Here is a 26330-nt window from a genome sequence, read left to right as displayed (position 1 = left end):
CTCTTAATGCTTTGAGTCTGATATGTCGGATGCTGAGCACTGTAACTTGGTATCTCAGTATCCAATATATCAGATGCAAAGCTGATGCTGGCGCAGCTCGAAATTAGAGCTGGGCTGGAATCGTAATGTTCTGGATGTCAGCTGAAACTAACATTTGACTTCCCAGTGTTGGCTCTGAATACAGGTGTATAACCCGTTAAATGCCACGGTCAGGGGTCCCCCCCCAGGATCGCCCCCTGTGCCGTCTTTGGGGGGTGGGCGCTGTTCACGGTCATGGAAGCCCTGAGTTCCATTCCAATGTCTGCAGGCATTACTTGCAAAATCCCTATGCATGTGCATAGGCTGATACAGCTAGTAACCTGCAACACATCAGCATTCCAAACTATTATCATGGACAAGCAATCAGATGATTGCTTGTTCATGTCCCATGTTGAAAGAAATAATAAAGTAAAAAAAAAAAGTTCTTAAATAAAAATTTTTTTATAAATGAATAGAAATGGCCATATGCCCCATAAACAAAAAAAGTCAAAATCATAACACAAACCCCACGTATATATTACACCGCATCTGTAACAACCTGTAGAATTAAAAAAGATCTTTATTTAACCTGCTTCCTGCACACCATAAAAACTGTTAAAAATTCACCAAAAATTATGATTTTTACCTATTTCATCCCACAAAAAATGCAATAAAAAGTGATAAAAAAATATATTTACTCCAGAATGATACTGTTGAAACGTAAAGCACGTCCTGCAAAAAACAAGTCATCAACCAGCTATGAAGTAAAAAAAGTAAAAATGTTATGCCACTTGGAAGACGGCAATAAACATGATAGATTTTTTCCCCACATTAGGTTTTATTTGGAAAATTTAGTAGAAAGTATGGTATCCCATTAATCGTATTGACAAATAGAATAAAGATAACATATTTATTATGCTATTCAACAAGGGATACCAACCCCAAAATGGTAACACTGGAAAATGCATCTCATCCCAGAAAGAAATGCCATCACATGGTCCCACTAATGGAAAAACTTAAATTTTATAGCCTACAAAAGGGGCCAATGAGGAAATTAAAATCCTGGCAGCTGCAGCGTGCTCCTTTCTCTTTGCTATGTTTGTTTTCATTGAACCAGTGGTGAGCTGGGTTTACTTACTTTTAAATATAAGACAGAATAGGGCCACTCGGCCGCTTAAACCCTTTTTTTGCTCTTTAAAATTTAACTTTTAATTCTCATGCATTTAAAAATATAGAGTGAAAAGACAAAAAATGCGTGAATGAACGATGTTTCTGACCCGTTGTCTAAAATTATCAGAGATCTGGAGGTTAACCTGTTTTGGCTTGTTGATCTATCACATTCCTTTCAGGATGCTTTGATTAGTATTAGAGTCTTTCATTCTGGTCAGCTTTCAAACAGAGGGTATTAGTAGGGTAGGGGAAAATTTAGGATTGGGGTAGGGTAGTTCACACCATGCATACATCCCACTGCGGTATCCTATACCTGCTGTTTTTCCCCTCCTCTCTCTGAGCTACCTCTCTTAGGTGTTTGTCTTCCGTATTAGAGCCTGACCTAACTCTCTATTCCATTAGGTTCCTCTCTGTCTCTGTGCTAAAACTTATTGTCGCCCCCCTGACAATTGCTAATAAATTGAAGTACAACATGTGGGGAAAAAACTATCAAAAGAAAAAAATGAGTCTGAGCCTTAAGGGGTTGTCCACTTTCAGCAAATGTTTGATATAGTTTGTGTAAGGAAAAGTTATCTAAATACTTTCTGAATCAATTCCTCATGGTTTTCTAGATCTCTATTGCTGTCCTGCTATAGAAAGTGTTGTTGTTTACTTCCAGTGGATAGAAATCGTTATTATCACAGGCAGTAATAAGAGTTGTGTGATAATCCATCCACTGGAAGTAAAGCTTCTATAGCAGGCCAGCAAGCAGAGATCTAGAAAACCGTGAGGAACTGATACGGAAAGTATATTGGAAAATTGGATAACTTTTCTGTACACAAACCATATCAAATATTTGCTGAAAGTGGAAAAACCCTTTAAGTTACAAAATGGCCACATTTTGTAACTTAAATGGTTAATATACTACAATAAACACTATACACTAAACTAGACTTATTATACAGCATTAGACACTGTTGATCTGATCACATTGTTCTAGATGTGATGATTGCAGCAGACTTTGCTGCATTTTACCCAATATTTCATTTTAAAATATTTCTCTCTGAAAACATTGTTGAAAAATGTTTAATAAATTCTCAACACAAAAGTGCAGTGCAACCAGAAACTAGTTTCAACAGTTCATTCAGTTTAAAAGTCATATTTACTACATAACAAAATAGTACAAACATACAGTATAGTCCACTTATATTTTAAAAATCTTTGTAAAAATGTTTCTGTAAAGATAACTTGAAGGAGTTATATCTAGTGGTGTACAGAGCTGACTTTTCATGAAATCTAAACTAATCTCTCAGACAAGAAAACATTGGAACCTCATGCAGCAAGCAGAAAACGGACAATGCAAGTCACCTCTTTTTAAAGTATTGACTATCTGGGCCTATTAATTTTGTGTTTGTTCTCTTATCACAACCAACCAGACAACTTTTGTCAATAAAAGTGGAAATCTCTTGCGTACCAGATGTGGAATGAGCTGAGGTATTTAATTTATTTTGGACCAGCTTGTCCATATATTTCCTTTAGTGTTGTTTGTATAGTCTATGCTATGTAAGCAAACTTGGAATTACATTTTTTTCTCATCAATGAGAAACATTCCAACTACCCAACAGTTACTTCCAATACCATTAGGATTACTTAGTTTCTCCATATATATATACAGTATGTACAGAAACAGTGATGTGATTACTATTTTTATGCTTTTTTTTTCAGTACACTATAATTCCAGAACAAGACATATGTAATAACCACATATAAATGGGCAACACTTTAAACCCTTTTAAAATGTTCATATTTCTTGTAACTGGTTAGAGAATTGTTGTATTTTTATAATTTATTTTTCATGGCTTTGTTCCAAAATCTACTAGGAGTGTCTCTTACATACTCTAGAATTATATGCTGCATATTCATTCACCCCCTATGTCCCAAAGGTGATTTGAGTTCTAGTGATTTATTGTCATTATCATGGAACTAGCCTGAAGTGATGGGGCTTTATCTAAAAATAGCCAAGAAGACTGGCACAAGGTCGACACCATGGAGACCTACACCATTCACAAGAACTGAACCCCTAGCTCTCCAGAGAATGGGTATCCAGGTCTCACTAATGAATAGATATCTCAACTCTGCACTCAATCTACTCACTGAAGTTCTTGTCCGGAACACAAACCTGCAATATTTGGCATGGACCCGAATATTGTGGTTCATGTCCACTCATCATTGGCATACCTATTTACATCAAAATAGCATTGATGATTATTTAATATAGAATTGTGTTTCTTTGCATCCTTTCCTCTTCCTCTTTCATGGACATATGTCTAAAAAATGTGTGTTTAAACAAAGATTTCTATAGAAAATAAGTGCACATCTAAACAAAAGGTATAAAATTTATTAGAGAGACAAAATGGCAGACCTTTTTGTAATAGGGACAGCTCAGCTATCGGTATTTCCCTACCTGAGATTGGGTCGTCACAACTGGAGTAGGTTCTCTTATGATGTCCACCCTTCCTTATCCCGCTCTTAGGAAGCGGCCTCTATGTAAGCTTAACAAATTAAAATAAGGATGTTTTTGAAGGTCTCACTCCATGCTAGGTGCTGACTGATGACCTATTGTGAAGAAAACCATGACGTTTCTGACCCCCTGAGGGGTACGCAAGGTCAAATAATAAAAAATAATAATTCTACTACAAATAAATAATATATACAAAGTTTAGCCTTCCGCAGGCTATACATAATATACATTCTTCAGTTTATCTTTACAATGAATATATAATAAACTCATACTTCTATACATATTTATAATAATGTAATTTAGTGGAAACCTACCATTTGATTTGAGAATGCTGTAGCTACGCTGATGCAGGATCATGTCTTGGTTACTATCAGGCTAGAGGGTTGTGGATCCTCTGGACCACTGCAGATGATGACTAAAGCCACTACCTGGGACCAGAGTCTAAGTGGTACCCGGTTTTCACCAGAGCCCGCCGCAAAAAAAAGGTTGGACTTGCTGTGGCGTGGTACCACCAGGTCGTTCCTCAGGCGTGACTTGCCTGCAGTGGCAGCCACGGTTGAGGTACAGGAACGGCAGTCAATCTCGAGGTAAGGTCCAGGCACAGGGTCAGGACAGGTGGCAGAGATGCAATGTCAGCAATCCGGGGTCAGCAACAGGAGGTCCAAGCAGAGGGTTACGGGAAAACAGCACACAGGACAGCATCATGGAGGAACACTGGTACACAGGACAGCAGCATGGAGGAACACTGGTACACGGGAACACGGAGGAGCTCAGGTAACACAGGAACACGGAGGGACTCGGGAACGCAGGAGACACAGGAACGCAGGAGACACAGGAACCCAGGTGAATCGCAGAAGAGCTTTCTCTAAGGTCTGTGAGGCACAAAGATCCGGCAGGGCTTGCAGGAAGAGGCAGGCTTATGTAGAATTAGGCAATATGGCCAGCGCCAATTAATGGCACGCTGGCCCTTTAAATCTGGAGAAGCTGCCGCGCACGTCCTAACAGCTGGGGACGTGCGCGCACAGCGGAGGGGAGCGAGCTAGGAGCCGAGACAGGTGAGATGCGCTGGCGGCGCGCTTGCGAGGGCAGTGGAGCACGGGTGAGCCCGCGACCCGCGATATGGGTCAGGGGACCACCCGTGACAGTTACTCCCTGTGCTGAGTGGTTTTGCTGATAAAACAATTATAAAATCACTTCTATGGCTGGTTCAGCGCTTCTCCTAATACATTAGTTATTCACTGCAGCTGCTGTGTATGAGTGATCCAGCTCAGGCTGATTTGTCATGTCTTGACTAACCTCCATGTCTATTGAAAAGCTCCAGGTGTAAAGTGTTTATGTAGGCAGCCAGCCTGACCCAGATTTCCCAAGGTCCTGAATGTTAGAATATTTTTTTCAGCAAAACCACTCAACACAAGCATTAACCAAAATATGATCCTGCATCAGTGTAGCTACAGCATTCTCAAGGTATTTTTGGTTCATAATGCATCAAATCAAATGGTACGTTTTGTTTAAAATAATACATTGTGATATATTTAATGCATCAAAATGCCACTATAAGTGTTGCACATGGGTGCAAGGTCCATTTTGCTCAATTTATTGTCAGATTAAAAGTAAATAAAACACTCTAGGACAGCAAGAAGCCAAAAGCAATCTCCAAACACCATTCGAGACAACCATTTAGATAAGAGATAAGATCACATTGTGTGTTCCTTGTTTTTGCCTTAACTTTTTGTTCTCTGACTGATTCTTATCATGGAAGTAATCAATTTCATTAAATGAAGTAATGTACTTTTTGTGAAAAAAAAAGTTTGGAAATCGTATAATTCTTCAGCATTTTCTTTGGTAGTAGAGAAGGAATTAAATGATGTACAGAATATAGCATGAAAAACATCTAGAAGCAAGATAAAAACATAAAGAATTTAATTTAATTTGAATGATTATTTAAGTTATTTAACTGATGCTGCTAGAGGTACACTTCTGCAAAGGTAATGTTAACAACATGTAATATTTTAGTTCAGTACTATGTTAATAAATTTGGAGTGCCCCTAGCTGAGACTGCAGAGGGAGCATGCCACCTTCTAACTGACTCATTAAAACTGGTAAAATCACAATATACAATAGTCCCAAAAAGTTAAGGATATTTGGCCTTTACAGATGAATTGATTGTGACTAAGCAAACAAACACTGGCTTTACGGCACTCAAGGAACATCAAGGAATTATGCACGTAAAATCTTGATCCTTGATCCTGATTAAAATGATGTAGCATCGAAACAGGTTGATCTTTATATTTTTTATCCATCTGTAATGCACTCATAGCAATCAATAAAGATAGATTTTGGGGCTTATTTACTAAGGGTCCTTGGCTGCAATTTCGTAGTTTTTTCCGACCTTCCCGGGATTTGCACCACTGGGACAGGTATTTAACTGGGGATTGTGTTGCACATGATGGGATTGTGGCACGGCTGCGCTGGCTTTCATTGCAACAGAAATCAGGGGGCGGGCCGTCGGACGATCCGACTGATTCGGACTGATCGCAGGATATAATTTTAAAATTGTGTTGCAAGATCAAGCACTTACATACACCGGGTAGAATAAGGTGAACTCGGGCACACGATCTTAGTGAATCGCGGCACATGGCATGATCGTTGGACAGTGCACTTTCGTGAACTCCGCAGGGCAAGGGGAAATAAATGTGCTCCTTTATGTGCATAATTCCTGTGGATGATCCTTGAGTGGCCCAAGCCAGTGTTTGTTTGCACAGTGGATCATCAGGTCAGTGATTTGGCAGCGTGCACCGCCACATGAGCACAAATTTCGGTGGTTTGCAAGAGTGGTTGGGTGAGCAGAGAGTTTTTTTTTCTCTTTACCATGAACTGATTTTGACCTTCTCTAAAATTTTGAATTGGCTACTTTGGTGAACATTGTGAATTGGCTATTCTGGGGGTCACTTATACTCGGCTACTATGAGACCACTGTGACCATATTAGCTACTATGGGCCCCTGTGACTATCTTACTACTGTGGGGGCACTGAAAATACATTGGCTACTTATAATTATATTGGCTATGGTAAGGCATGTGTTACTATATTAGCTGTCATGAGGCACTTTGACTTGCCTACTATGGGGGAAATGTAACTAATGACTATTGTGACAATATTGGCTACTGTGAGCAGAACATTTTCAAGTTTGTGTTGACATGGAGGGTATAGAGAAGAGAAATTCAAAGGCACTATAACCAGATTAACAGTAAGTGCTGGCATTACCCATGAACTGACAATTATGCATCATCTCCCCTGTTCTGTGACTGTCTGTTATCTTCTTCTGAGGGTGACCTACATAGAGACAACCTAATATTGTGGCAGATTTATAACCCTGCATTAGACATTATGTTAAATCTTTGGAAATATAAGGCAGTATAAGGATAAAGTAATCTTGGTCTGTATTTATGTATTAGTCTTGGTTCTGGTGCTGTTTCTATGTAGTAATCTTGTTCTGGTCCTGTATTTATTTAGTAAGCTTGGTTCTTACACTGTATCTATGTAGTAAGATTGGTTCTTTAAATGTATCCATGCAGTAAGCTCACTGCTCAGTTCCACATTTGGCCTTCTTGGTCTCCCGGCATTACCTTCCCGTGGTTCGCCTCGAGAAGCCTTTGATCATCTACTCTGTAAGTGGCAAAATCCTCTGTCTTTGCAGGTCAGTGTGTTGCACAAAGAGAGACTTATTATGTGCTACCACAGTCCACGTCTTCAATCCTGTTAAGTCTACCTTGGTTGCAGCTCCATGCACCCGTTCTTAACTGGAAGACAGGGAAGATCCTTCATTGGGGTCCTTATTGGCAGTCTCTCTGTATGAAGATTCCTCATCCAGTACCAGTCATGGTTTCTTCTGTGGCTCCCAAGCCTCTGGAGGGTCTTCCAGCTTGCTATCAGGACTTTGTTAACATCTTTTTGAAGAACCAAGCTGAGACTTTGCCGGGTATGTCTCCTCCTCGGGGTCAGTTGTACCCACTCTCAGTGCCAAAACCCGCAGCAACCCGATGTCGGACTACATCGAAGAGAACCTGCAGAGGGGGTTCATACGTAAGTCCTCTTCCCGGCTGGTGCCTCGGATGTCATTGGGGAAGAACCAGCTCCTTGGCATGTCATCCCTCCTGAGCGACTGGTACTGGCCTCTCCTGTGGATCTTCGACACTGCTCATGTGTGGCTGGGCACCCTGGGGTGCAGCACTCTGTCGCCCTCATTTCCAGATTCTATTGGTGGCCAGATCTGGTCAAGGATGTTTAGGACTTTGTGGGTTCCTGTGCTTCCTGTCTCAAACCTGCTGTTCTTCTACCGTTGATGATACCCAGCTGCCCATGGACTCAAGTGGATATGGACTTCATCATGGATCTGTCGCCTTCATCAGGCGACACCGTCACCTTGGTGGTAACCGACCGTTTTTCCAAAATGTCCCATTTTGTGCCTCTGCCAGGTCTGCTCCACGTCTTGTTAGCCAGTTCTTCCATCATATCTTCCAACTCCATGGACTTCCCCAGCACATGGTCTCTGACCGAGGCGTTCAATTTGTCTCTAAAATCTGGCGATCCCTCTGCACCAACTTCAAGTGAAATTGGACTTTTCGTCCGCCTATCATCCTCGGTCTAATTGGCAGGTGGAAAGAGTTAACCAGACCCTGAGCTGCTATCTCTGCCTTTTGTTTCTGCCCGTCAGTACGATTAGTCTACTCTCTTGCCATTGGCAGAGTTTTCTTACAACTTCTTGAACTCAGCATCCGCATGCTCCGCTCCAATTTTTATCAATTATGGACTGCATCCACGCCCTCCTCTTCCTCTGCCAGTGTCATCGGATGTTCCTGCTGTTGAGGAATTGATACAGGACCTGTAGTCCATTTGGGAGCAGACTCACCTTTCCATGTTACAGGCTTCTGCCTGAACCAAGCTCCAGGCTGATAAAAAACGCAGGCCTCCTCCTTTCTTCTCTCCAGATGACAAAATCTGGTTGTCCTCCAGGTATGTCCGGCTAAAGATCCCTGGCAACAAGCTTCGTCCTCGTTTCCTTGGTCCCTTCGAGGTGCTGAGTCGCATCAATCTGGTGTCCTACAAGCTGCTCCTTCCTCCCACCATGTGCTTCCCGAACTCCTTGGTGCTCAAGCCTGTAATCATGAATTACTTCTCCCAACAAGTGCCTCCTCCTGAGGCTGACTCCACTATCATCTCCGAGTTAAAAGAGATCCTAGATATGAAGATTTGAAGGTAATAGGTAAGCGGTTCTTTTTGGTTGCCTGGAAGGGGTTCAGGCCAGAGGAGAGATCTTGGGAGCCTGAGGACAATATCTTGGACCATGATCTCCTTCAGAGATTTCTCCAGCCCAAGAAAAGGGGGAGGCTGAAGGAAGGGGGTACTGTCCCATATGGCGTCTCACCTACCTCCTGCCTCCAGCCCGTTGGCCGTGTGCGCGCATCCCCAGCTTCTAGGGCGTGCGCACACCAGCTTCAGCAGATTTAAAGGGCCAGCACCTTAATTGGCGATCGCCATTTCCCAGAATGCTCCTCTTCCTGCACTCCCTGCCAGATCTTTTTGCCTCACAGCCTTAGAAAAAGCTTGTTTTCCATGACTTTTGCGATAAGTGTGATTTCCCGTTGTGACCCTGGACCTGTTCTCGTTTAAGCTTCCTCTGCTGCCAGCCTTGACCTTCTGCTCTGCCTACCCTGAACCTTTGCCACCTGTCTTGACCTCCTGCCTGTCCCCTATGAGCTCATGCATATGGCTGTAGACTCTGTGACCTGTGCATAAGACAACTGCCTATGAAGGAAGAGATGGGGCAGGTTCTATTTCATTCCATATTTTCAGCCTGGGAAGTGTTCTTCTATTGCCATCAGCGGTGTCACCGAAAATGAAACAGCTATGAGAAGCTTGCAGCAGTTTATTTATTGCATGCAATGCTCCAAAATAATTAATTATTTTTGATGTTGTGTTGGCTCTAGTGATTAGCGAATCAGAACCCCCAAATTTGGGGTCAATACCCATGGAGACGAGTCTGTTTTTACAAAATAGCAGTGCTACAGTTAGATTCAACCATACTTACCTAAATTGCTGAGAATGTATTCACTGCATCCTTTTTTTAAAAAATAGTAGTGCTAGTGTTTGAAAAATCCCTATATTTCTATATTTCATTTTCACTAAATCTGTATTTTAGTAAATAGAAGGGTCCATGTTCTCTCAGTTTTGTATCACGTCGCTCGGGGATCTCCGCCAGCTCCATAGAGATTAATGGAGCAGAACGGTCATGCATGGTCAACTGCTCCATTAGTATGACGGAGCAACGAGGGGTCGGACGGAGGTACGTGGGACACCATCGGACCCCTCGTTAGGACCTATCCTGTGGTCAGGGGCTAACTTTTGTTTGATGGAAAACCCCTTCAAACGTGCTGTCAGTGAATGCTTTGAAGTACTGCTTTCATCTTCAATGCTTGGTCAGGGAATACTTTGCAGTAGTGCTTATATCTTGAAGGCCTTGTCAGAAAATAAATTGCAACGCTACGTATATACCAAAGGTGCTGATAGTAAATACTTTGCAGTGCTACGTTTATAAAAAAAAAGGTGCTATCAGTGAATTATTTGCAGTGCTAAATATATAATAAAGGTGCTATCAGTGAATACTTTGCAGTACTGATTATATCTTGAAGGCCCTATCACGGAATACTTAGCAGTACTATCTATATTTTAAAGGTGCTGTTGTAAGTGAATAGTGCGCACTAATAGCTAGAACGTAAAGGTGATCTTGTCAGTGAATAGCTTGCATTAATACCTAGATTAGGAATTCTGCACGTAACATCACCCCTGCCTTAATCCAGAACACTAGTGACTGTCTCTATGCTGTCTCTAACATCATGTCCTCTCTCTTCTTGAAACTTAATCTTTCTAAGACTGAACTTCTTTTCTTTTCATCATCTACTAACCAACCCAACCCTGACCTCTCCATCTCGGTCTGTGGGATCACTATAGCACCGAGGCAGCAGGCCCGCTGTCTTGGGTTTGTGCTGGACTCTGACCTCTCCTTTTCACCATATATTCAATCTCTTGCTTGCTCTTGCCGGATGCATCTCAGAAACATCTCCAGAATCTGACCGTTTCTGATATTTGAAACTTCTAAAATGCTAATTGTTTCACTTATTCACTCTTGACTAGACTACTGTAACTCCCTACTAATCGGTCTTCCACTCACTAATCTCTCTCCTCTTCAATCTATTCTTAATGCAGCAGCCAGGCTCGTCTTTCAGGCCAAACGCTACACAGATGCTTCCAGTTTATGCCAATCACTGCACTGGCTGCCTGTCTCCTTCCGTATTCACTTTTAAATAATAACCCTAATCCACAAAGCTCTGAATAATGCTGCACCTCCCTATCTCTCTTCTCTCATCTCAGTCTATCGCCCTTCCCGTGCTCTTCGATCTGCCAGTGACATTAGATTAATCTCTACCTTAATTCAAACCTCTCATGCACATCTCCAGGACTTCTCCCGAGTACCTCCAATTCTCTGGAATGCCCTTCTCCGGACTCTCAGACTAATACCCACCCTTCAAAGTTTCAAACGTGCTCTTAAAATCCATCTCTTTAGGCAAGCCTATCATACTCGCTAACTGGATGAAACGTGGACTCTCCCTTTACTAATCCATCCTATGTCCTCCTCCAATCTGTTATTTGGCGAACAGCAGATATTTACCAAGCTCCAGGCTTTTCTGCAGTCTTTTTCACCTAGGATGCTGTAAATAAGATGGCGGCTGATGGCTGGTTCAAGCAGCAAACTTTTTATTTATTAAATTATTTATTAAATTATTTTATATTGCTCCCTTATATAGAATGGCTGGACCATTATACAACCTCTTGTGTCACCTCCTCATCCTCACAGTCTGTAAGCTCTTGTGAGCAGGGCCCCTCACTCCTATTGTTCCATATGACTGTTTGTTCTTTGTAATGTAATAGAGTTGTATATGTCCCCTATGATTTGTAAAGCACTACGGAATTTGATGGCACTATATAAATAAAGATTATTATTATTATAGATAAAGGTACTGTTGTCAGTAAATAGTGTGCAGTAATACCTAGATTACATTTTTGCATGCCATTTTCTGTGCCATAATTGTATTACTTAGTGACCAATTATATTCATTCAGTTCTGCAGTTTGTTTATCATATGGATCATTTTTGATTATAAACTGCCAAACAATCGAGCTGTATCCACAATACAAAGAGGGAGGAGCGTTGTATACTGATTCTTCACTAGTGTGGCAGGTACTCAACTATGAAGGGGTCATGAAGGGTTAATATGATGCTGATAAGGACAAGCATTAATGTCTTTGTTGCTGTATCCAAAGGTTTCAAAATATGTCTTCCCAGGCCAACAACCCCTGATCTAGTTGTTCTATCATGTGTTGAGTCCAAAAAGTTGTAGAAGGTCTTCTGGCATTCCATTATTGCGCAGATCCCAGCGTAGTTATGATATAGTAGTAACCAAGTAATGATTACGGTGTAGCGTATAATTTATTACAATTAATGTTCCTTAGATATGGACTAAGTTTATTGGACTATAATATGTTTGCAACGGTTAAAAAACTTTGCCCTCAGCAGAGTGAGAAGGACTATGTCTTCCGCTAAGTGACTGTTCTCATTCTGGGAGCCAGTGACCCGCTCCTCATGCCATGTTGGATTAAAAGAGAGTCCACCTCTTTGATGACTGTTCACAAAATCTGGTGGTAAGACTTGTCTGCTCTACCAACCACAACAGTATTTCAAAAACAGCTGGCACAGCAACAAAATATGTTCTGTGCGCTATGAACTGTTCCCAGAGACCAACTTAGTTAGGTGGTTTGTGGCTGTCATCCACACCTCGGACCAAGATGTAGGAAATTTGTTGAAACTACTATTGCCATGTACCCATGTGAATGTATTATTGACATAAAATGTATATTAAGCTAAGTGTATTTTATATCCTCATGTGTAAAGGGGAGTAGTCCCTCCACCAACTATCTAAATGTAAAGGCTGGTTACTTTAAAGGAACAAAATATTGTCTTGAGAGTGATAAGTAGGTGGGTCGCTAGTATAGGCATGGGATGTTCTTACCGGGACGAAATGCGGGAACAGAGTATCAGTCCCAAAGCCTCAGTAGCTTTTATAGCCTGTGGAAAACTGAGTAGTGTGTTTGGCCTCAATGACGAACAACCCCAAACCTAATGCCCAGGGGTTCAGCAATCATAGAGAATTTGGGATATAGTGTTGTTAGAAGCCACTCCAGACAGGATTTCTGGATGCCTACCCTCTGGAAGGGATATTGAATCCAGGTAAGGTTCCGTTGGCATTTTTAGAACGCAGGAACCATGTGATGTGTTAATGTGCAGCAGGGATAACCTATCCTACCTTACACAGTTGCTAAGTTTTATGCGAGGTTAAACCCACCAGCTTTTTAATTGAAGACTGAACAATATTTTTGTAACTTGTAATTTCTGCCAATGTATATGAATGTGTAAAAGTCGTACTAGGACATGCTACATTTTAAGGAAAGGGGAATGTAGCACCCTTCACTTTGTATAAATTGTCGGGTCCTGCAGCAATGCCAGTGTACTGTGAACGTATCTTTAATTGCTATATGTTAATAAAGGAAGGTAGCCAAGGTGACCAGAGCAGCATATGGGAAGAAGAAGGGAATAGTTAGAGCTGGATGTTACGATGATCTAGAGAAGACAGGCAGAAGAGCCTGGGGCTCTGAGGAACCAGGCAGAAGCAGAACCATAGTGAGTTAGCACTGATCGGAAAGTGGAGTGCCTATAAGGAGCACAGTTAGGAGGTTAGCTCACCAAGGTGGCCGGTGTCTTTGCAGTTAAAGTTCAAGTGTGAGTCAATTCTTTGGGCACCATCAGGACCAGGCAAGTGACTTACTCTTCTATCCATCCACTGGGAGCCAGACCTAGCCGGGAAGGGTTAAACATCACACTGACCTTCAACACCTATCTCCCAGGGGCCCAAGTCGACCACATCCCGGTTGAACATCTCGACTGGCATCACAAACTATACCTACAATTCCTTTCCCCACTTTTGATCACTGTATAGAGAAGCTCGATTTAGGAGAAGGGGCGTGACACAGGCACATTCATTTCATCTTAAAAGGGGGATCAGGGGTGCACAACCCGTGCAGACAGGCCACATGCAGCTTGTCAAGCCACGAGTTGTGGTCTGCTGATAGTCCAAAGAGCACTTCCATAACTGATGTAACATAACTGAAGGCAGATAATTGGTGCAGGAGGCCGCTAGCTGTGACTGCAGCTAAAAAGTTCTCACTGTTCCCAGGACCTCACCTGCTACTCCGCTCTGTGCTCTGACTCCTGACACTGGTTGTATGCATCTAGGTTAGGACCCAGAACAGAACGTTGCAGGAGCGGACCTGTACCTGTCTGCTGTACTGCACTGTTCCCGTGTCCTTATGCTGCTGCATACAACCAGAATGGGACTCGGAGCAGAGCAGAACATGGAGAAGAGAAGAATCTGCTGTGTGGTGCAGGGAGGAGACGAAGAGGTAGGAAAGGAGAAGGATTTATTTATTTTGTCTGATCTGGGTCTCCAGCATTATTAGTTTTATGCTCTAGGGGTCTCCAGTATTATCTTCTATGGGGATTCCAGTATTATAATAATGGGGGTCTTCAGTATCAGTCTGCTCTGGAGGTCTCCAGTATTGTTATTTTTGCATGGGGTCTCCAGTATTATTATATTCTCTGCTGGGTTATATACTATTATCTGGGATTTGGTTTCTGGGGTGGTATTTATTGCTGTACAGGGGCATTTATAATTTCTGGGGTGGCATTTTGTACTGTACTGTGGTTGTTGGTGCAGGGTACTGGTTACTGAAGCAGCCCCGTAAATTTTAGCAGTATGAAAGTATGGCCCTTGGACAATAAATGTTGTGCACCCCAGGCCTAGATTATTATATCAGGAATAGAACAGACATTTAAACAAAATGTTAAATTTTTCATAATTAAATATATGTTTGTGGAGTCAGAGTCAGTCTATTTTATTACCACTCCGACTACCACTATGACTCCACCAAAATTGTCACCAACTCCACAGCCCTCGTTCCAGTTAAAGCAGCATTTGAAGCTATGATTATAGGAATACGGCAGACTATGGTGTCCATTTGGTGTAACCAGGCATCAATGCGCATCCATGCGCCATTGCCTATAGAGTGTGACAGAGAATTGATAGGTCCATGCAGAAAAAGAACAAATATTTGTTGCTAGCACTAAGTTATCGGAGGATCTTTTGAACTTACTGTACAGTCACTGTCAAACGTGTTGGTCTCTAATAAGTTACTACGTGAAGGTGTTTGGCAGAGAAGGGAGCATTTTACTCATATAAGGGTCTATCCAACAGCCTGAGAAAGCTAGTCTAGGCACCTACCTTTTCATTATTAAAGGAGTTGTCCAAGTGTTTTTAAAATTCTGCAGGAAGGCTGGGAGGGATTTTTTAAAAAAAAACCTGTACTCACCTTCTCTGTCCCTCCGGCATCCTGCGCCAATGTCTCGCTGAGCCGTGTCCCTGTGTGTTTAAAGTGGCTCATTGTAATTAATACTGAGTAAAAATACCATATACTGCAACACAGTATATGGTATACCCTAACCCTAACCCCAATACAGAAGTATTGCAGTATATGGCAGGAACGATCAGACCATTTAGGGTTAATTTACCCTTGAGGGTCTAAGAAATAGTAAAAGATAAAAAAAAAAAGTTAAATTTTTTTTTTTAAAAAAGTTAAAACATTTTTTAAAAACCAAAAAGTTTAAATCACCACTCTTTCCCAAGAACTGATATAAAATGTAATTAACAGTAAAAAAACACGAACATATTAGGTATAGCCACGTCTCAAAATGCCCAATCTAACAAAATATAAAACCGGTTATTGCTGGTGTTGAACCCCATAAGGGAAAATAGCGGCCAAATGTCCGAAAAGTTACTTTTACACTATTTTACATCACATAAAATTTTTTTATAAAAAGTGATCAAAATGTCACACAGTCCTCAAAATGGTAGCAATGAAAAAGTCAGCTCATTTCTCAAGAAAATGACAGCTCCGTACACCAGAAGAAAATTGCGAAAATGTATTTATTTTTTAGTACACATTCGTTAAATTTTTGAAGATGTATTAAAACGCAATAAAATCTGTGTAAATTTGGTATCATCGTGATCTTACTGAACCAAAGAATAAAACAGAGTTGTTAGCACAGAGTGAAAGTCGTAAAAACTGAGCCTACAAGAAAGTGATGCAAATGCGTTTTTTTTTTTTGCCAATTTCATCATAATACACATTTTCTCCATTTTCCCAGTGCAGTACACAGCATGGAATAATAAAAAAACTTTACTGAGAAGCAAAATTTTTGGTTGCACAGCAGGTGAGTACGTTTGTTATTTTTAAAAAGCCTGCCCCAGCACTGCCCTAATTTATTAATCGCAGATAATCCCTTGAAAATCACCCACTAAAACACATCTACAACATTGGAACTGTTAGTTTTCCTCACATCCCAAAATGCCGTTCCATCAAAATATAAAAACAATTATGCCTTACCCTGAATGTCATAATGTAAAATGTCTGAATCACCACTTTTTTGCATAAATATTTGAATACAAAGTAACCAAAAGGTCATATAGGTTCCAAATTAGGATAAATCTTGTACACCAAAGTATAATTTTTCTTTTTGTCAGAATATGCAAAATTCAAAGTTTATTTTGTACAAAAGATTAAAAAAAAAAAAATCTATTAAAACCCATATGTGTAAATTGGGGGGTGCAGAGGCTGCGATCGCACCTGGGCCCAAGAGGTTTTGGGGCCCTTATGATGTCACTTTCCCATATGAGAAGACTATTACTATACACCATACATTATAGTCGGGGGCCTGGCACAGACTTTGCACTGGGGCCCATCAGCTTCTAGTTACGCCACTGTTAAAACCTATATAAATTTGGTATGTCCATGTTTGTACCGACCCAAAGAATAAAGGGGAGTCGTCATTTGGACCCCACAATAAATGCCATAGCAGAGCTCACAGGAAAACACTTTGATTACAGCTGCGAAAAGAGCTGCAATTTTACTGCATTTCCAGTACATTGCGTGGAATAGTAAAATAGTGGGCACCGGAAGGTAAGTAGGACTTAATTTTTGTAAGCAGCCCTCTCCCGGCCACCTTTAGTTTTTTTCAGAACTCTCGGACAACCCCTTTAAGACAGAAATGCAAAAATGCAAAAGGGCCGAGTGCTGTGAGGGTTAAACATGTGAAACAAGGAGAGATGCTGTGGAATGTTAGACTGCAGCAGCTCACAGCCTTAACTATTACATTTATCTTGGTATTCACTCTATTTTATACATTGGCCATCAGTATATAGATCCGGCTGTGTGATGTACATAGCCCTCCCTATCTCCTATTACACGCTGTTTGGTACATGTGTGCTTTCCTCAGGGGAAACACAGCACGCCAGCATGGTCTCCTAGCAATCGCCCTGATTGGCCACAGTCTGCCTCCTTCTTCTTCCGGGTGGTGCAGCCCAGCAGCAGTCTAGCTCAGGGAAGGAGATTTCACTTCCGGTCTGTGGAGCTCTCAGTGTCACGTGATACTTCACGAGCAGAGTTGACACGTTGCCTAGCAACAAGGGTCAGCGTGTGCAGTAATAAACAGGAGCACTGCTTGTATAGGCTTCACAGCAATCACCCCCGATCTGATCAGCGTAGCATTGGGAAGATGGTGATCGAAGGCACTAGCAGCAAGACAACGCAGAGAGAGAGCTCCAAGACCAAGAGCAAAGCTTCTGCTTCCACTGAGGGCTTCACTGTCCAAGCCTTGATGAAGAATTCAATAGTAAGAGAAACATAATGTGGCTGCCTGACATGTGTAAGAAGCCTGCATTCACCTCTTTACTATGTGTCACTGATCTCCCAAAACAATGATTCCATATGTGCTACTAGATGTGCATCATGGGCACAGTATGTGCTGCCTTTCACTTCTGATCATCATATGGCATAAAAGTTCCATTCGTGATTTCCATAAGTGGCACACAAGACTAAATTTATCATATAAGATATTACTTGTCTTGTTCTTTCACAAATGTTAAATATGTAACAATTGCATTAAACTAACCAAAAGGCAGGTGATGTGCAAGCACTCCCAACCTGAAGTGAGAGATGATTGCGCGATGTCCTACACTTTTCAGCAGTCACGGCTGATTTGTTGGGGATGGAGGAGTGTTCTCCTCTTTGTATTTTATACCTATGGATGGTAACCCCATCAGATCCTAGAAAATTATCCACTACTTTTCTTAACAATGGCCTCAGAGTTAAATCAGATTGTGATCTGATTTTGCTGTTAGACAATTCTGTTTTGACTTGTTTGGGTAATCTTGCTATATAGGTAATACAGGGCTACAAATATAAATATGTAAATTCCTAAGGTGTAATTAAAAAAATGACTACCACAGTAAATCTAAAATCCAGTGTGCAGGATACGATTAACTTGAGGAATAACTGAGGAACTGCTATAGAAAAATCTATCCAACATTAATGTCATCGAATTCTTCATCCAAGGACCACAACATCCCTCCCCAATAGAGACTGTTGTACTAAAGAGGCAATTTATTGGATAATGTAGAACACACATTTGTGTGCATGAGGCCTAAGATAGAATTGTTCAGCAGCAGTGGCTCCGTGAAACAGACTGTGCACTGGTTGGAGCAGTGACAGGGTTTGAATGGTATTTCATAGCACATCAGCCTTACAGATGCATTAAAGCCACTTTATCTAAGTACCCTGTGTAGTCTATTAAAGGGAACCTGTCACCAGGAGACCCATTTTTAGCACTCCCCCAGTCCCCACAGAGCATAGTACATACACTGCCAAAGTGTTTTTGTATTAAAAATTGGTTTTACAGAAAAAAAGATATGTTATATTGCACCTTTCATTAGCATCTGCTGTGTGACTAGGCAGTTGGCAATTGGGAGGGTCTGGAAAGGAGCAGTCTCTCTCCCCCCCCCTTGGGAAACATGTGACCTTTTCAAATATATGAAAACACCCATCACTTTCTTAGCGACGCCCCCTGCTACTCTACAGCCAATCACGATGGATGGGAGTTATTCATATATTTGAAAAGGTCACATGTTTCCCAAGGGTGGGGGGCAACTACTCCTTTCCAGCCCCTCCCATTAGGCAACTGCCTAGTCACACAGCAGATGCTAATGAAAGGTACAATATAACATATCTTTTTTTCTGTAAAACCTATTTTTTATACAAAAACACTTTGGCAGCGTATGTACTATTCTCTGTGGGGACTGGGGGAGTGCTAAAAATTGGTCTCCTGGTGACAGGTTACCTTTAAGGGCTCATTCAGACCAACTGTAGGTGTGCTGGCACGGAGGAGTGATGAGTGCTGTTGGTTTGGCATCTCTCAATAGAGAAGAAGCACAGGGCCTTCGCTGAAAGTTGTTTAAGCAGTTTTGTGCGCATTTTGGTACAGTACAATGCAAGAAAGTGTGGTTAAGGAAACCATACAAAAACGTGAAAAATATATTTGCATATCCCATTATTTGCTCCAGTGCCTCACTAGTTAGACTAGTGAGGCATTAAAGGGAACCTGTCAGGATCAAAAATAAATCCTAGAGATAAATCCAATAAGGCAGTGGTCCCCAACCTTTCTTTTCCCAGGGACTGGATGTAAACATATATTTTCTCCAGTGACTGGTGGGTGGGGGGATGCAGTCTGTCGTCGTAGTTTCATAGCCATGCTACACCAAAACACACTGTGCCTAGCTTATATTATCCCATTTCCTGAAGAAGCCTCCCCAGCCCCCACTTATATTGTCCCCTTTGCTACAGCATGCCCCCTCCCATGTCTCATTTCCTTTAGTTGAGCCCACCATCTCCTTCCAATGTCCCCTTTTCCCACCAAACGCTGTAAAAAAAAAAAAGAAAATCCAATACTCAATCCAATCCTTACTCGTTCCCCTGCAGCAGTCTTCTCTTCGTTCACTTCTCTTCTGCATTAGTGTATGGCTGTATTGTCAGGAGACACAATGTGATGACATCATCACATGTGCCGTCAATAGAGCAGCGCATTAACGTGTAAATTAGGTACAGGAAGAGAAGACTGATGTAGGGGAATGTGGAAGGTGAGTATTGTTCCTTGTTTTTACAGAGATCGGCAATAAGGCACAACGAACTTTGGTGCTCCAAGCCCCTGCGTCTTGCACCAGTAAAGCCAACATTGTACACCCCGGCTCTATACACAGGTGGGACCTGAATCTGTAAGACATTATCATGTGATAGGTTTGCAGCCAGATCTTGTTGCAGTGAACACAGCGGCTTAGTGTGGCAAATAAAGCGAGTGTGCAAGCGTTTTGGCGAGTGGTGCAGTGTCCAAAATGGGACTTAAAAATTAAGGGAAGGAGTACTTTTTTGGATCCAGCAAAAAATAGATAAGTGCATATACATTTTTTTCTGATATTCTTTTGTGTGGGTTTTATTGCAACCAAGTAGAGCTGAAGGTATTTTACTTGCATAATCTGTATATTGTGTGTGGGGGAAGGGGGGTATAGGGAGGCATTCACCTTGCTTATCTAGACAGGATAGCAAAGGTGCTGCCTAATTAATAGTGGGTGTGGCCATCTAATTATCAGCCTTTTTATACTTCTGTGGTCAGTTTGTTTGGTGGTTTGCAGCCAGATCTTGTTGCAGTGTACACAGCGGCTTAGTGTGGCAAATAATCTATTTAAGATCAACCAGAAAAGCGAGTGTGCATTGATCCTAAATGGTGCAGTGTCCAAAAAGGGACTTAGGATTAAAGGACTTAAGTTTGAGGGACTTTAGCAGGTAACTGCTGTATTTTTGTGTTACTTTTTCTGTGAATTCTTCTTTGCTTACTTATTTCTCTTGTATTCCCTATTAGCACAATGGACTTCATAAGTGGCAATGCTACACAGTGTACATCCTGCACCATGTATGCTTTCCTTGAACAGCCAATCGAGGGGGAATACTGCTGTGTTGGATGTGTGAAAAAAAAGCCCAGATTCTGGATCTAAATGAGCAAGTTTCAAGGCTGCGGACAATTGACAATATGGAGCAAAGTAAGGGGGCAACTAGTTGGGTAACATGTAGAAGGCGGGATAGAGGGAAGAGTTGCAGGGAGTCAGATCTAGAGTAGCAAGACATGTCCTTTAGCAACCAGGGGACTGTCTGCTCCAGTAAGAAGGGTAATGGGAGCACAGGCAAGGCCAGACAGGTGCTGGTAGTGGGAGATTCGATTATTAGGGGAACACACAGGGCAAACTGTCACAAAGAACGTGCATACCGAACAGTGTGTTGTTTGCCGGGTGCTCGGGTTCGGCATGTTGCGAATCGGGTTGACATATTACTGGGAGCGGCTGGTGAAGAACCAGGGGTCATGGTCCACTTTGGCCCCAATGACAAAATAAGAGGTAGGTGGAAGGTCCTTAAAAATGATTTCAGGGATTTAGGCCATAAGCTCAGGGCAAGGACCTCAAAGGTAGTTTTCTCGCCATACTGCCTGTGCAATATGCCACACCAGAAAGGCAGCGGGAGATCAGGGAGGTAAATAAGTGGCTTAAAAGTTGGTGTAGGAAGGAGGGCTCTCTTCAGCAATAAGCGAGAAAGATAAGGCCTTTAAGGTGCTAAAATGCAAAGGTAGTTATAAGGCGTTACAGTATTATAGAGAGAAAAATAAATACTGTTTTGAAATAATTTTTCAAGTATATAAATGATAACAAACTAAAAGGGGAGAGTGTGGGCCCCCTGAGGAATAACATGGGAGTCATGGTGGAAGGAGATGAGGAAAAGGTTAATCTATTGAATTCCGCCTTCTCGACTGTCGACTAACCCAGGAAGAGGTACGGCACCGCCTCACAACTACTAAGATAGATAAATCACCGGGGCCAGATGGCATACATCCCCGGGTTCTACATTAACATGTACCGCGATAGACAGACCATTATTTTTAATATTTGAATATTCCCTAAGCACTGTTTATGTTCCATAGTAATGCATAGTAAATGTGGTACCAATATACAAATAAGGATCAAAAAGCCTTGAGAATGTCTTGATTGAATAGACGAAACGTCGCATCATGATGGTGGAATAAAATTCACTTCACTTCAACTACGGAGTGCTGCTTCATTACCTTTTTTCTTTAATCTTATAACCCAGTATCAGCATGGGTTTATGAGAGATCAGTTCTGTCAGACTGGCTTCTATGTCTGATTGGCTTCTATGAGGAAGTAAGTTCCAAACTGGATCTGGGGGACGCTGTGGATGTTGTATATCTGGACTTTTCAAAGGCATTTGACACAGTGCCACATAAAAGGTTGGTACATAAAATGAGACTGCTGAGACTAGGGGAAAATCTGTGTATTTGGCTTAGTGATAGAAAACAGAGGGTTGTCATTAATGGACATTCTCAGATTGGGTTGACGTTACCAATGGAGTGCCACAGGGGTCAGTATATGGGGCCACTTCTTTTTAATATTTTTATTAATGACCTTGACATTTTCAAAATTTGCAGATGATAAAAAGTATATTCTGACCAGAGCTCCTGATTTTTTTTTCTCCCCTGTTTCTTTATTTTTCTAGTCAGCAAATCAATCCATTTTCATGCCAACTCGATCCACACTCCTCCGTCACAAATTTCCGAATCCTCCGATAGGAATATACCCCTGTTCAGACGACCACTAATGCGGTTTTCCTGTGACCTCCTTCGTTCACACTATATATCATGGCGGATTGCTTGAAGAAATTCACACGCAGATAGCGTAGTACAATTTTGGCACTCAGGATTTATTTCAATAAAATATACTCACAAGACAATGTTAAAAATGCGCATGTAAAGTCACAACATGGGACGCCAGCTTCGCGTTACTGCTTGACCCTGGGTTTCGCCTAGCATGGCTTCTTCCGACTTCTAGTGGGCAGAGAAATGGTTGATAAGGTTTAATGTACATAAATGTAAAGTTCTGCACTTGGGCCATGGAAACAAAAAGTATAATAGCAGTCATGGCTAAAAGTTTTGAAAATGATAACATTTTTACAAAGTCTACTGCATCAGGTTTTATAATGGTAATTTGCATATACTCCAGAATGTTATAAAGATTGATCAGCTTAACAAAGTCAATATTTGCCTAGAAAATGAACTTTTTCCCCCAAACACATTTCAAATTCATTGCAGGCCTGCCTTAAAAGGAGCAGCTAACATTGTTTTAATGATTGCTCCATTAACACAGGTGTGCTTGTTGATGAGGACATGGACACTTTAAAAGGAGGCTGGTTCTTGGCATCATTGTTTCTCTTCTGTCAACCATGGTTATCTCTAAAGAAACATTTGCAGTCATCATTGCACTGCACAAAACTGGCCTAACAGGGAAGAGTATCGCAGCTAGAAAGATTGCACCTCAGTCAACAATCTATCGCATCATCAAGGAGAAAGGTTCAATTGTTGCCAAAAAGGCTCCAGGGCACCCAAGAAGGACCAGCAAGTGCCAGGACCGTCTCTTAAAAGTGTTTCAGCTTCAGGATCGGACTACCAGCAGTGCAGAGCCTGCTCAGGAATGGCAGCAGGCAGGTGTGAGTGCATCTGCACACACTGTGAGGCAGAGACTCTTGGAGCAAGACCTGGTGTTAAGGAGGGCAGCAAAGAAGCCACTTCTCTCCAGAAAAAAACATCAGGGACAGACTGATATTATGCAAAAGGTACAGGGAGTGGACTATTGAGGACTGGTTTAAAGTCATTTTTTTCTAATGAATCCCCTTTACGATTGTTTGGAACATCTGGAAAAAAGCTTGTTTGGAGAAGACAAGGTGAGCGATACCACCAGTCTTGTCTCATGCCAACTGTAAAGCATCCTGCAACCATTCATTTGTGGGGTTGCTTCTCAGCCAAGAGAATCGTCTCTCTCACAGTCTTGCCTAAAAACACATCCATGAATAAAGAATGGTACCAGAATGTCCTCCAAGAGCAACTTCTCCCAACTGTCTAAGAGCAGTTTGGTGATCAAAAATGCCTTTTCCAGAATGATGGAGCACCTTGCCATAAAGCAAAGGTGATAACTTAAAGGGAACCTACCACCACGAATCTACCTATAAAGGTAGATCGGGTGGTAGGTGGATGTAAGGGACGTGAGGAGAGCTCTTTTTAGAGCTAATCCTCACGTCCCCGCTAACTTTTGGGAAACTTTATTGACCGAATATGTAAATGTAGTTATGCGGCTACTGGGGCGTGGAGTAGCCGGCATGAGGCTACACAGCGCGGCTACTCCACGCCCCAGTAGCCATATTACTCCTCCTACCCTGTTGTGTGTGGCGTGCAGCTCCTCGTAGCTGCGCGCCCTCGTCCGTCATGATGGCGTTCTGCGCATGCGCAGAACGCCGGCTGAGCAGTCCCAGCTCTGAGGCCGGAGCTACTGCGCGCCGCACACAACAGGGTACTGCGCGCCGCACACAACAGGGTAGGAGGAGTAATGTGGCTACTGGGGCGTGGAGTAACCGCGCCATGTAGCCTCGTGCTGGCTACGCCACGCCCCAGTAGCCGCATAACTACATTTACATATTCGGTCAATAAAGTTTCCCAAATATTTTAATTTATGCACTCCTTCCGTTGTGCTAGAGGTCCTGCCTCTTTCTCACAGCGCATATGGCCAGAATGTCCCAGGGTAATTAACATAACATTTAAAACTCTATGGGGCTTGTTTACTAAGGGTCCCGTGGCCACATTTCCGTCAACATTTTCGGGGATCGCGCTGCTGGGACAGGTATTTAGTAGGCGATTGTGTTGCACGCGATCGGATTTAGTCACAATCGTGCAGGCTTACATGTGGGGGGCATCGGATGACGGATTTGGACAAACCGCAGGATTTAACTTAAAAATTGTGTCACAAACTATGCACTTATATGCACCGGGAGGAATATGGTGAACTGCTGCGGACCTAAGCGGGGAAGCGACACATGTAGGATATCGGGCGCACAATCTCCTGGAATCGCGGCACAGTGCATTGTGCACTGACAATGCACTTTCGGGATTTCCTCCAAACCGGATAAGAAAATGTGCCCCCATATTTCCACAATCGCGGCATATAGAGTTTTAATAAAAGAAGTCCTGAGGAACATCATTGCTTTGGTGCGCCTTATTAGGACACATCTGCCATCAGTAAACTGATGGTTGATGTCCTTTAAGATAGGTCACTGAGTATAAGCAGTTAGTAAGTAAAATGAGATCACTTGCATCTAAGTGTATATGGGTGCAAAGTTAACCCCTTCCTAACGTGCACCGCAATAGTACGGCTCACGGGCTGAGCCCTCTCCATAGCTGGTAAGTCTTTGCTGCACATTGCAGCAAAGACTTACCAGTAAGACCTGCGATCGGTGCTAGCAATCGTCGCTCCCCATGACATCAACAGGGAGCGGCAATCGGTCGCCGTCTCGTTTTAACCCATTCATTACAATGTGCGATTTGCATACTGTAAGGAATGAGGTGGAAAATCTCCATATACTGCCATACTGTAGTATGGTAGTTTATGGTAGGAACGATCAGACAACCTAGGGTTATTTTTTTAAGGGGTCTGAAAAATGGTAAAAATAAAAAAAATTATAATAAAAAATTCAAATCACCCCCCTTTTCCCTAGAACTGATATAAATAAACAGTAAAAATCATAAGGTATCACTGCGTCCGAAATATAATATCAAATATATAATATCAAAATATAATAATGGAAAATAGCGCCCAAAGTTGAAAATGCCACTTTTTTGCCATTTTGAAAAACATAAAAAACTCTATGAAAAGTGATCAAAAGGTCGTACAGTCCTAAATATTGTAGCATTGAAACGTCATCAAAAGTCACACAACATGACACCACCCACAGCTCCGTACACCAAAATATGAAAAAGTTATTGGCGCCAGAAGATGGCAAAATAATCCTTTTGTACAGGTTTCAATATTTGTAAATGTATGAAAACATTATAAAACCTATACAAATTTGTTATCCCTGTTATCGTACCGACCCAAAGAATAAAGTAGACATGTCATTTGTGGCGCACAGTGAAAGCCGTATAATACAAGCCCACAAGAAAGCGGCACAAATTATGAAGTGCAATTTGTTACGCAGAAAAAAAGCCATCACAGAGCTCTTTACGTGTAAAAATAAAAAAGTTATACATTTTTGGGGAGTGAAAAATGGAAATGAAAAAAAACAAAAAAGGGCCAGGTTGTTAAGGGGTTAAGGTAAGTCAATGTGATATGTGTGAATAGTGTCTAAGAAAAGGTATGTCTTGTAGTTACTAAGTTTAAGTTAATCAATGAGATTACCATAAGTGTAGCCAATATCATATTGGCTGGGGTCCAAATCTCACCAGACCTGCCAGTCAACCCACCGAAAAGGAAATGAGAAGCGCTGTATAAGAGTGGCTCCTCTCTGAATGGCTACCATGTCTCATGACACTTCCCCCTATGCAGTAAATAATAAGCAGTTTTCAAGAAAAACATGGCAATTCTTTTATACTATATTGGGGAACATTTTGCCTTTCCAATTCCTTATTATATGTCTATGATTTAATTTAT

The 26330-nt window shown here is 41.8% G+C and overlaps 1 protein-coding gene across 1 annotated transcript in view; it reads left to right on the top strand.

The window, feature by feature from the left end:
• Nucleotides 1-17303: 17303 nt before the first annotated feature.
• Nucleotides 17304-26330, top strand: part of PACRG (parkin coregulated) — a 482604-nt gene continuing 473577 nt past the window's right edge. The window contains exon 1 of the mRNA XM_072141304.1: nucleotides 17304-17584. Within this exon, the coding sequence (XP_071997405.1) occupies nucleotides 17468-17584 (117 nt within the window). The 5' untranslated portion in view covers nucleotides 17304-17467. The remainder of the gene's footprint in view (nucleotides 17585-26330) is intronic.

Source organism: Engystomops pustulosus, chromosome 3, assembly GCF_040894005.1.
Source record: "Engystomops pustulosus chromosome 3, aEngPut4.maternal, whole genome shotgun sequence".
In the NCBI taxonomy this organism is placed as follows: Eukaryota; Metazoa; Chordata; class Amphibia; order Anura; family Leptodactylidae; genus Engystomops; species Engystomops pustulosus.
Note: the sequence above shows the minus strand (reverse complement) of the source record. Positions and strands in the feature narration are given on the sequence as shown.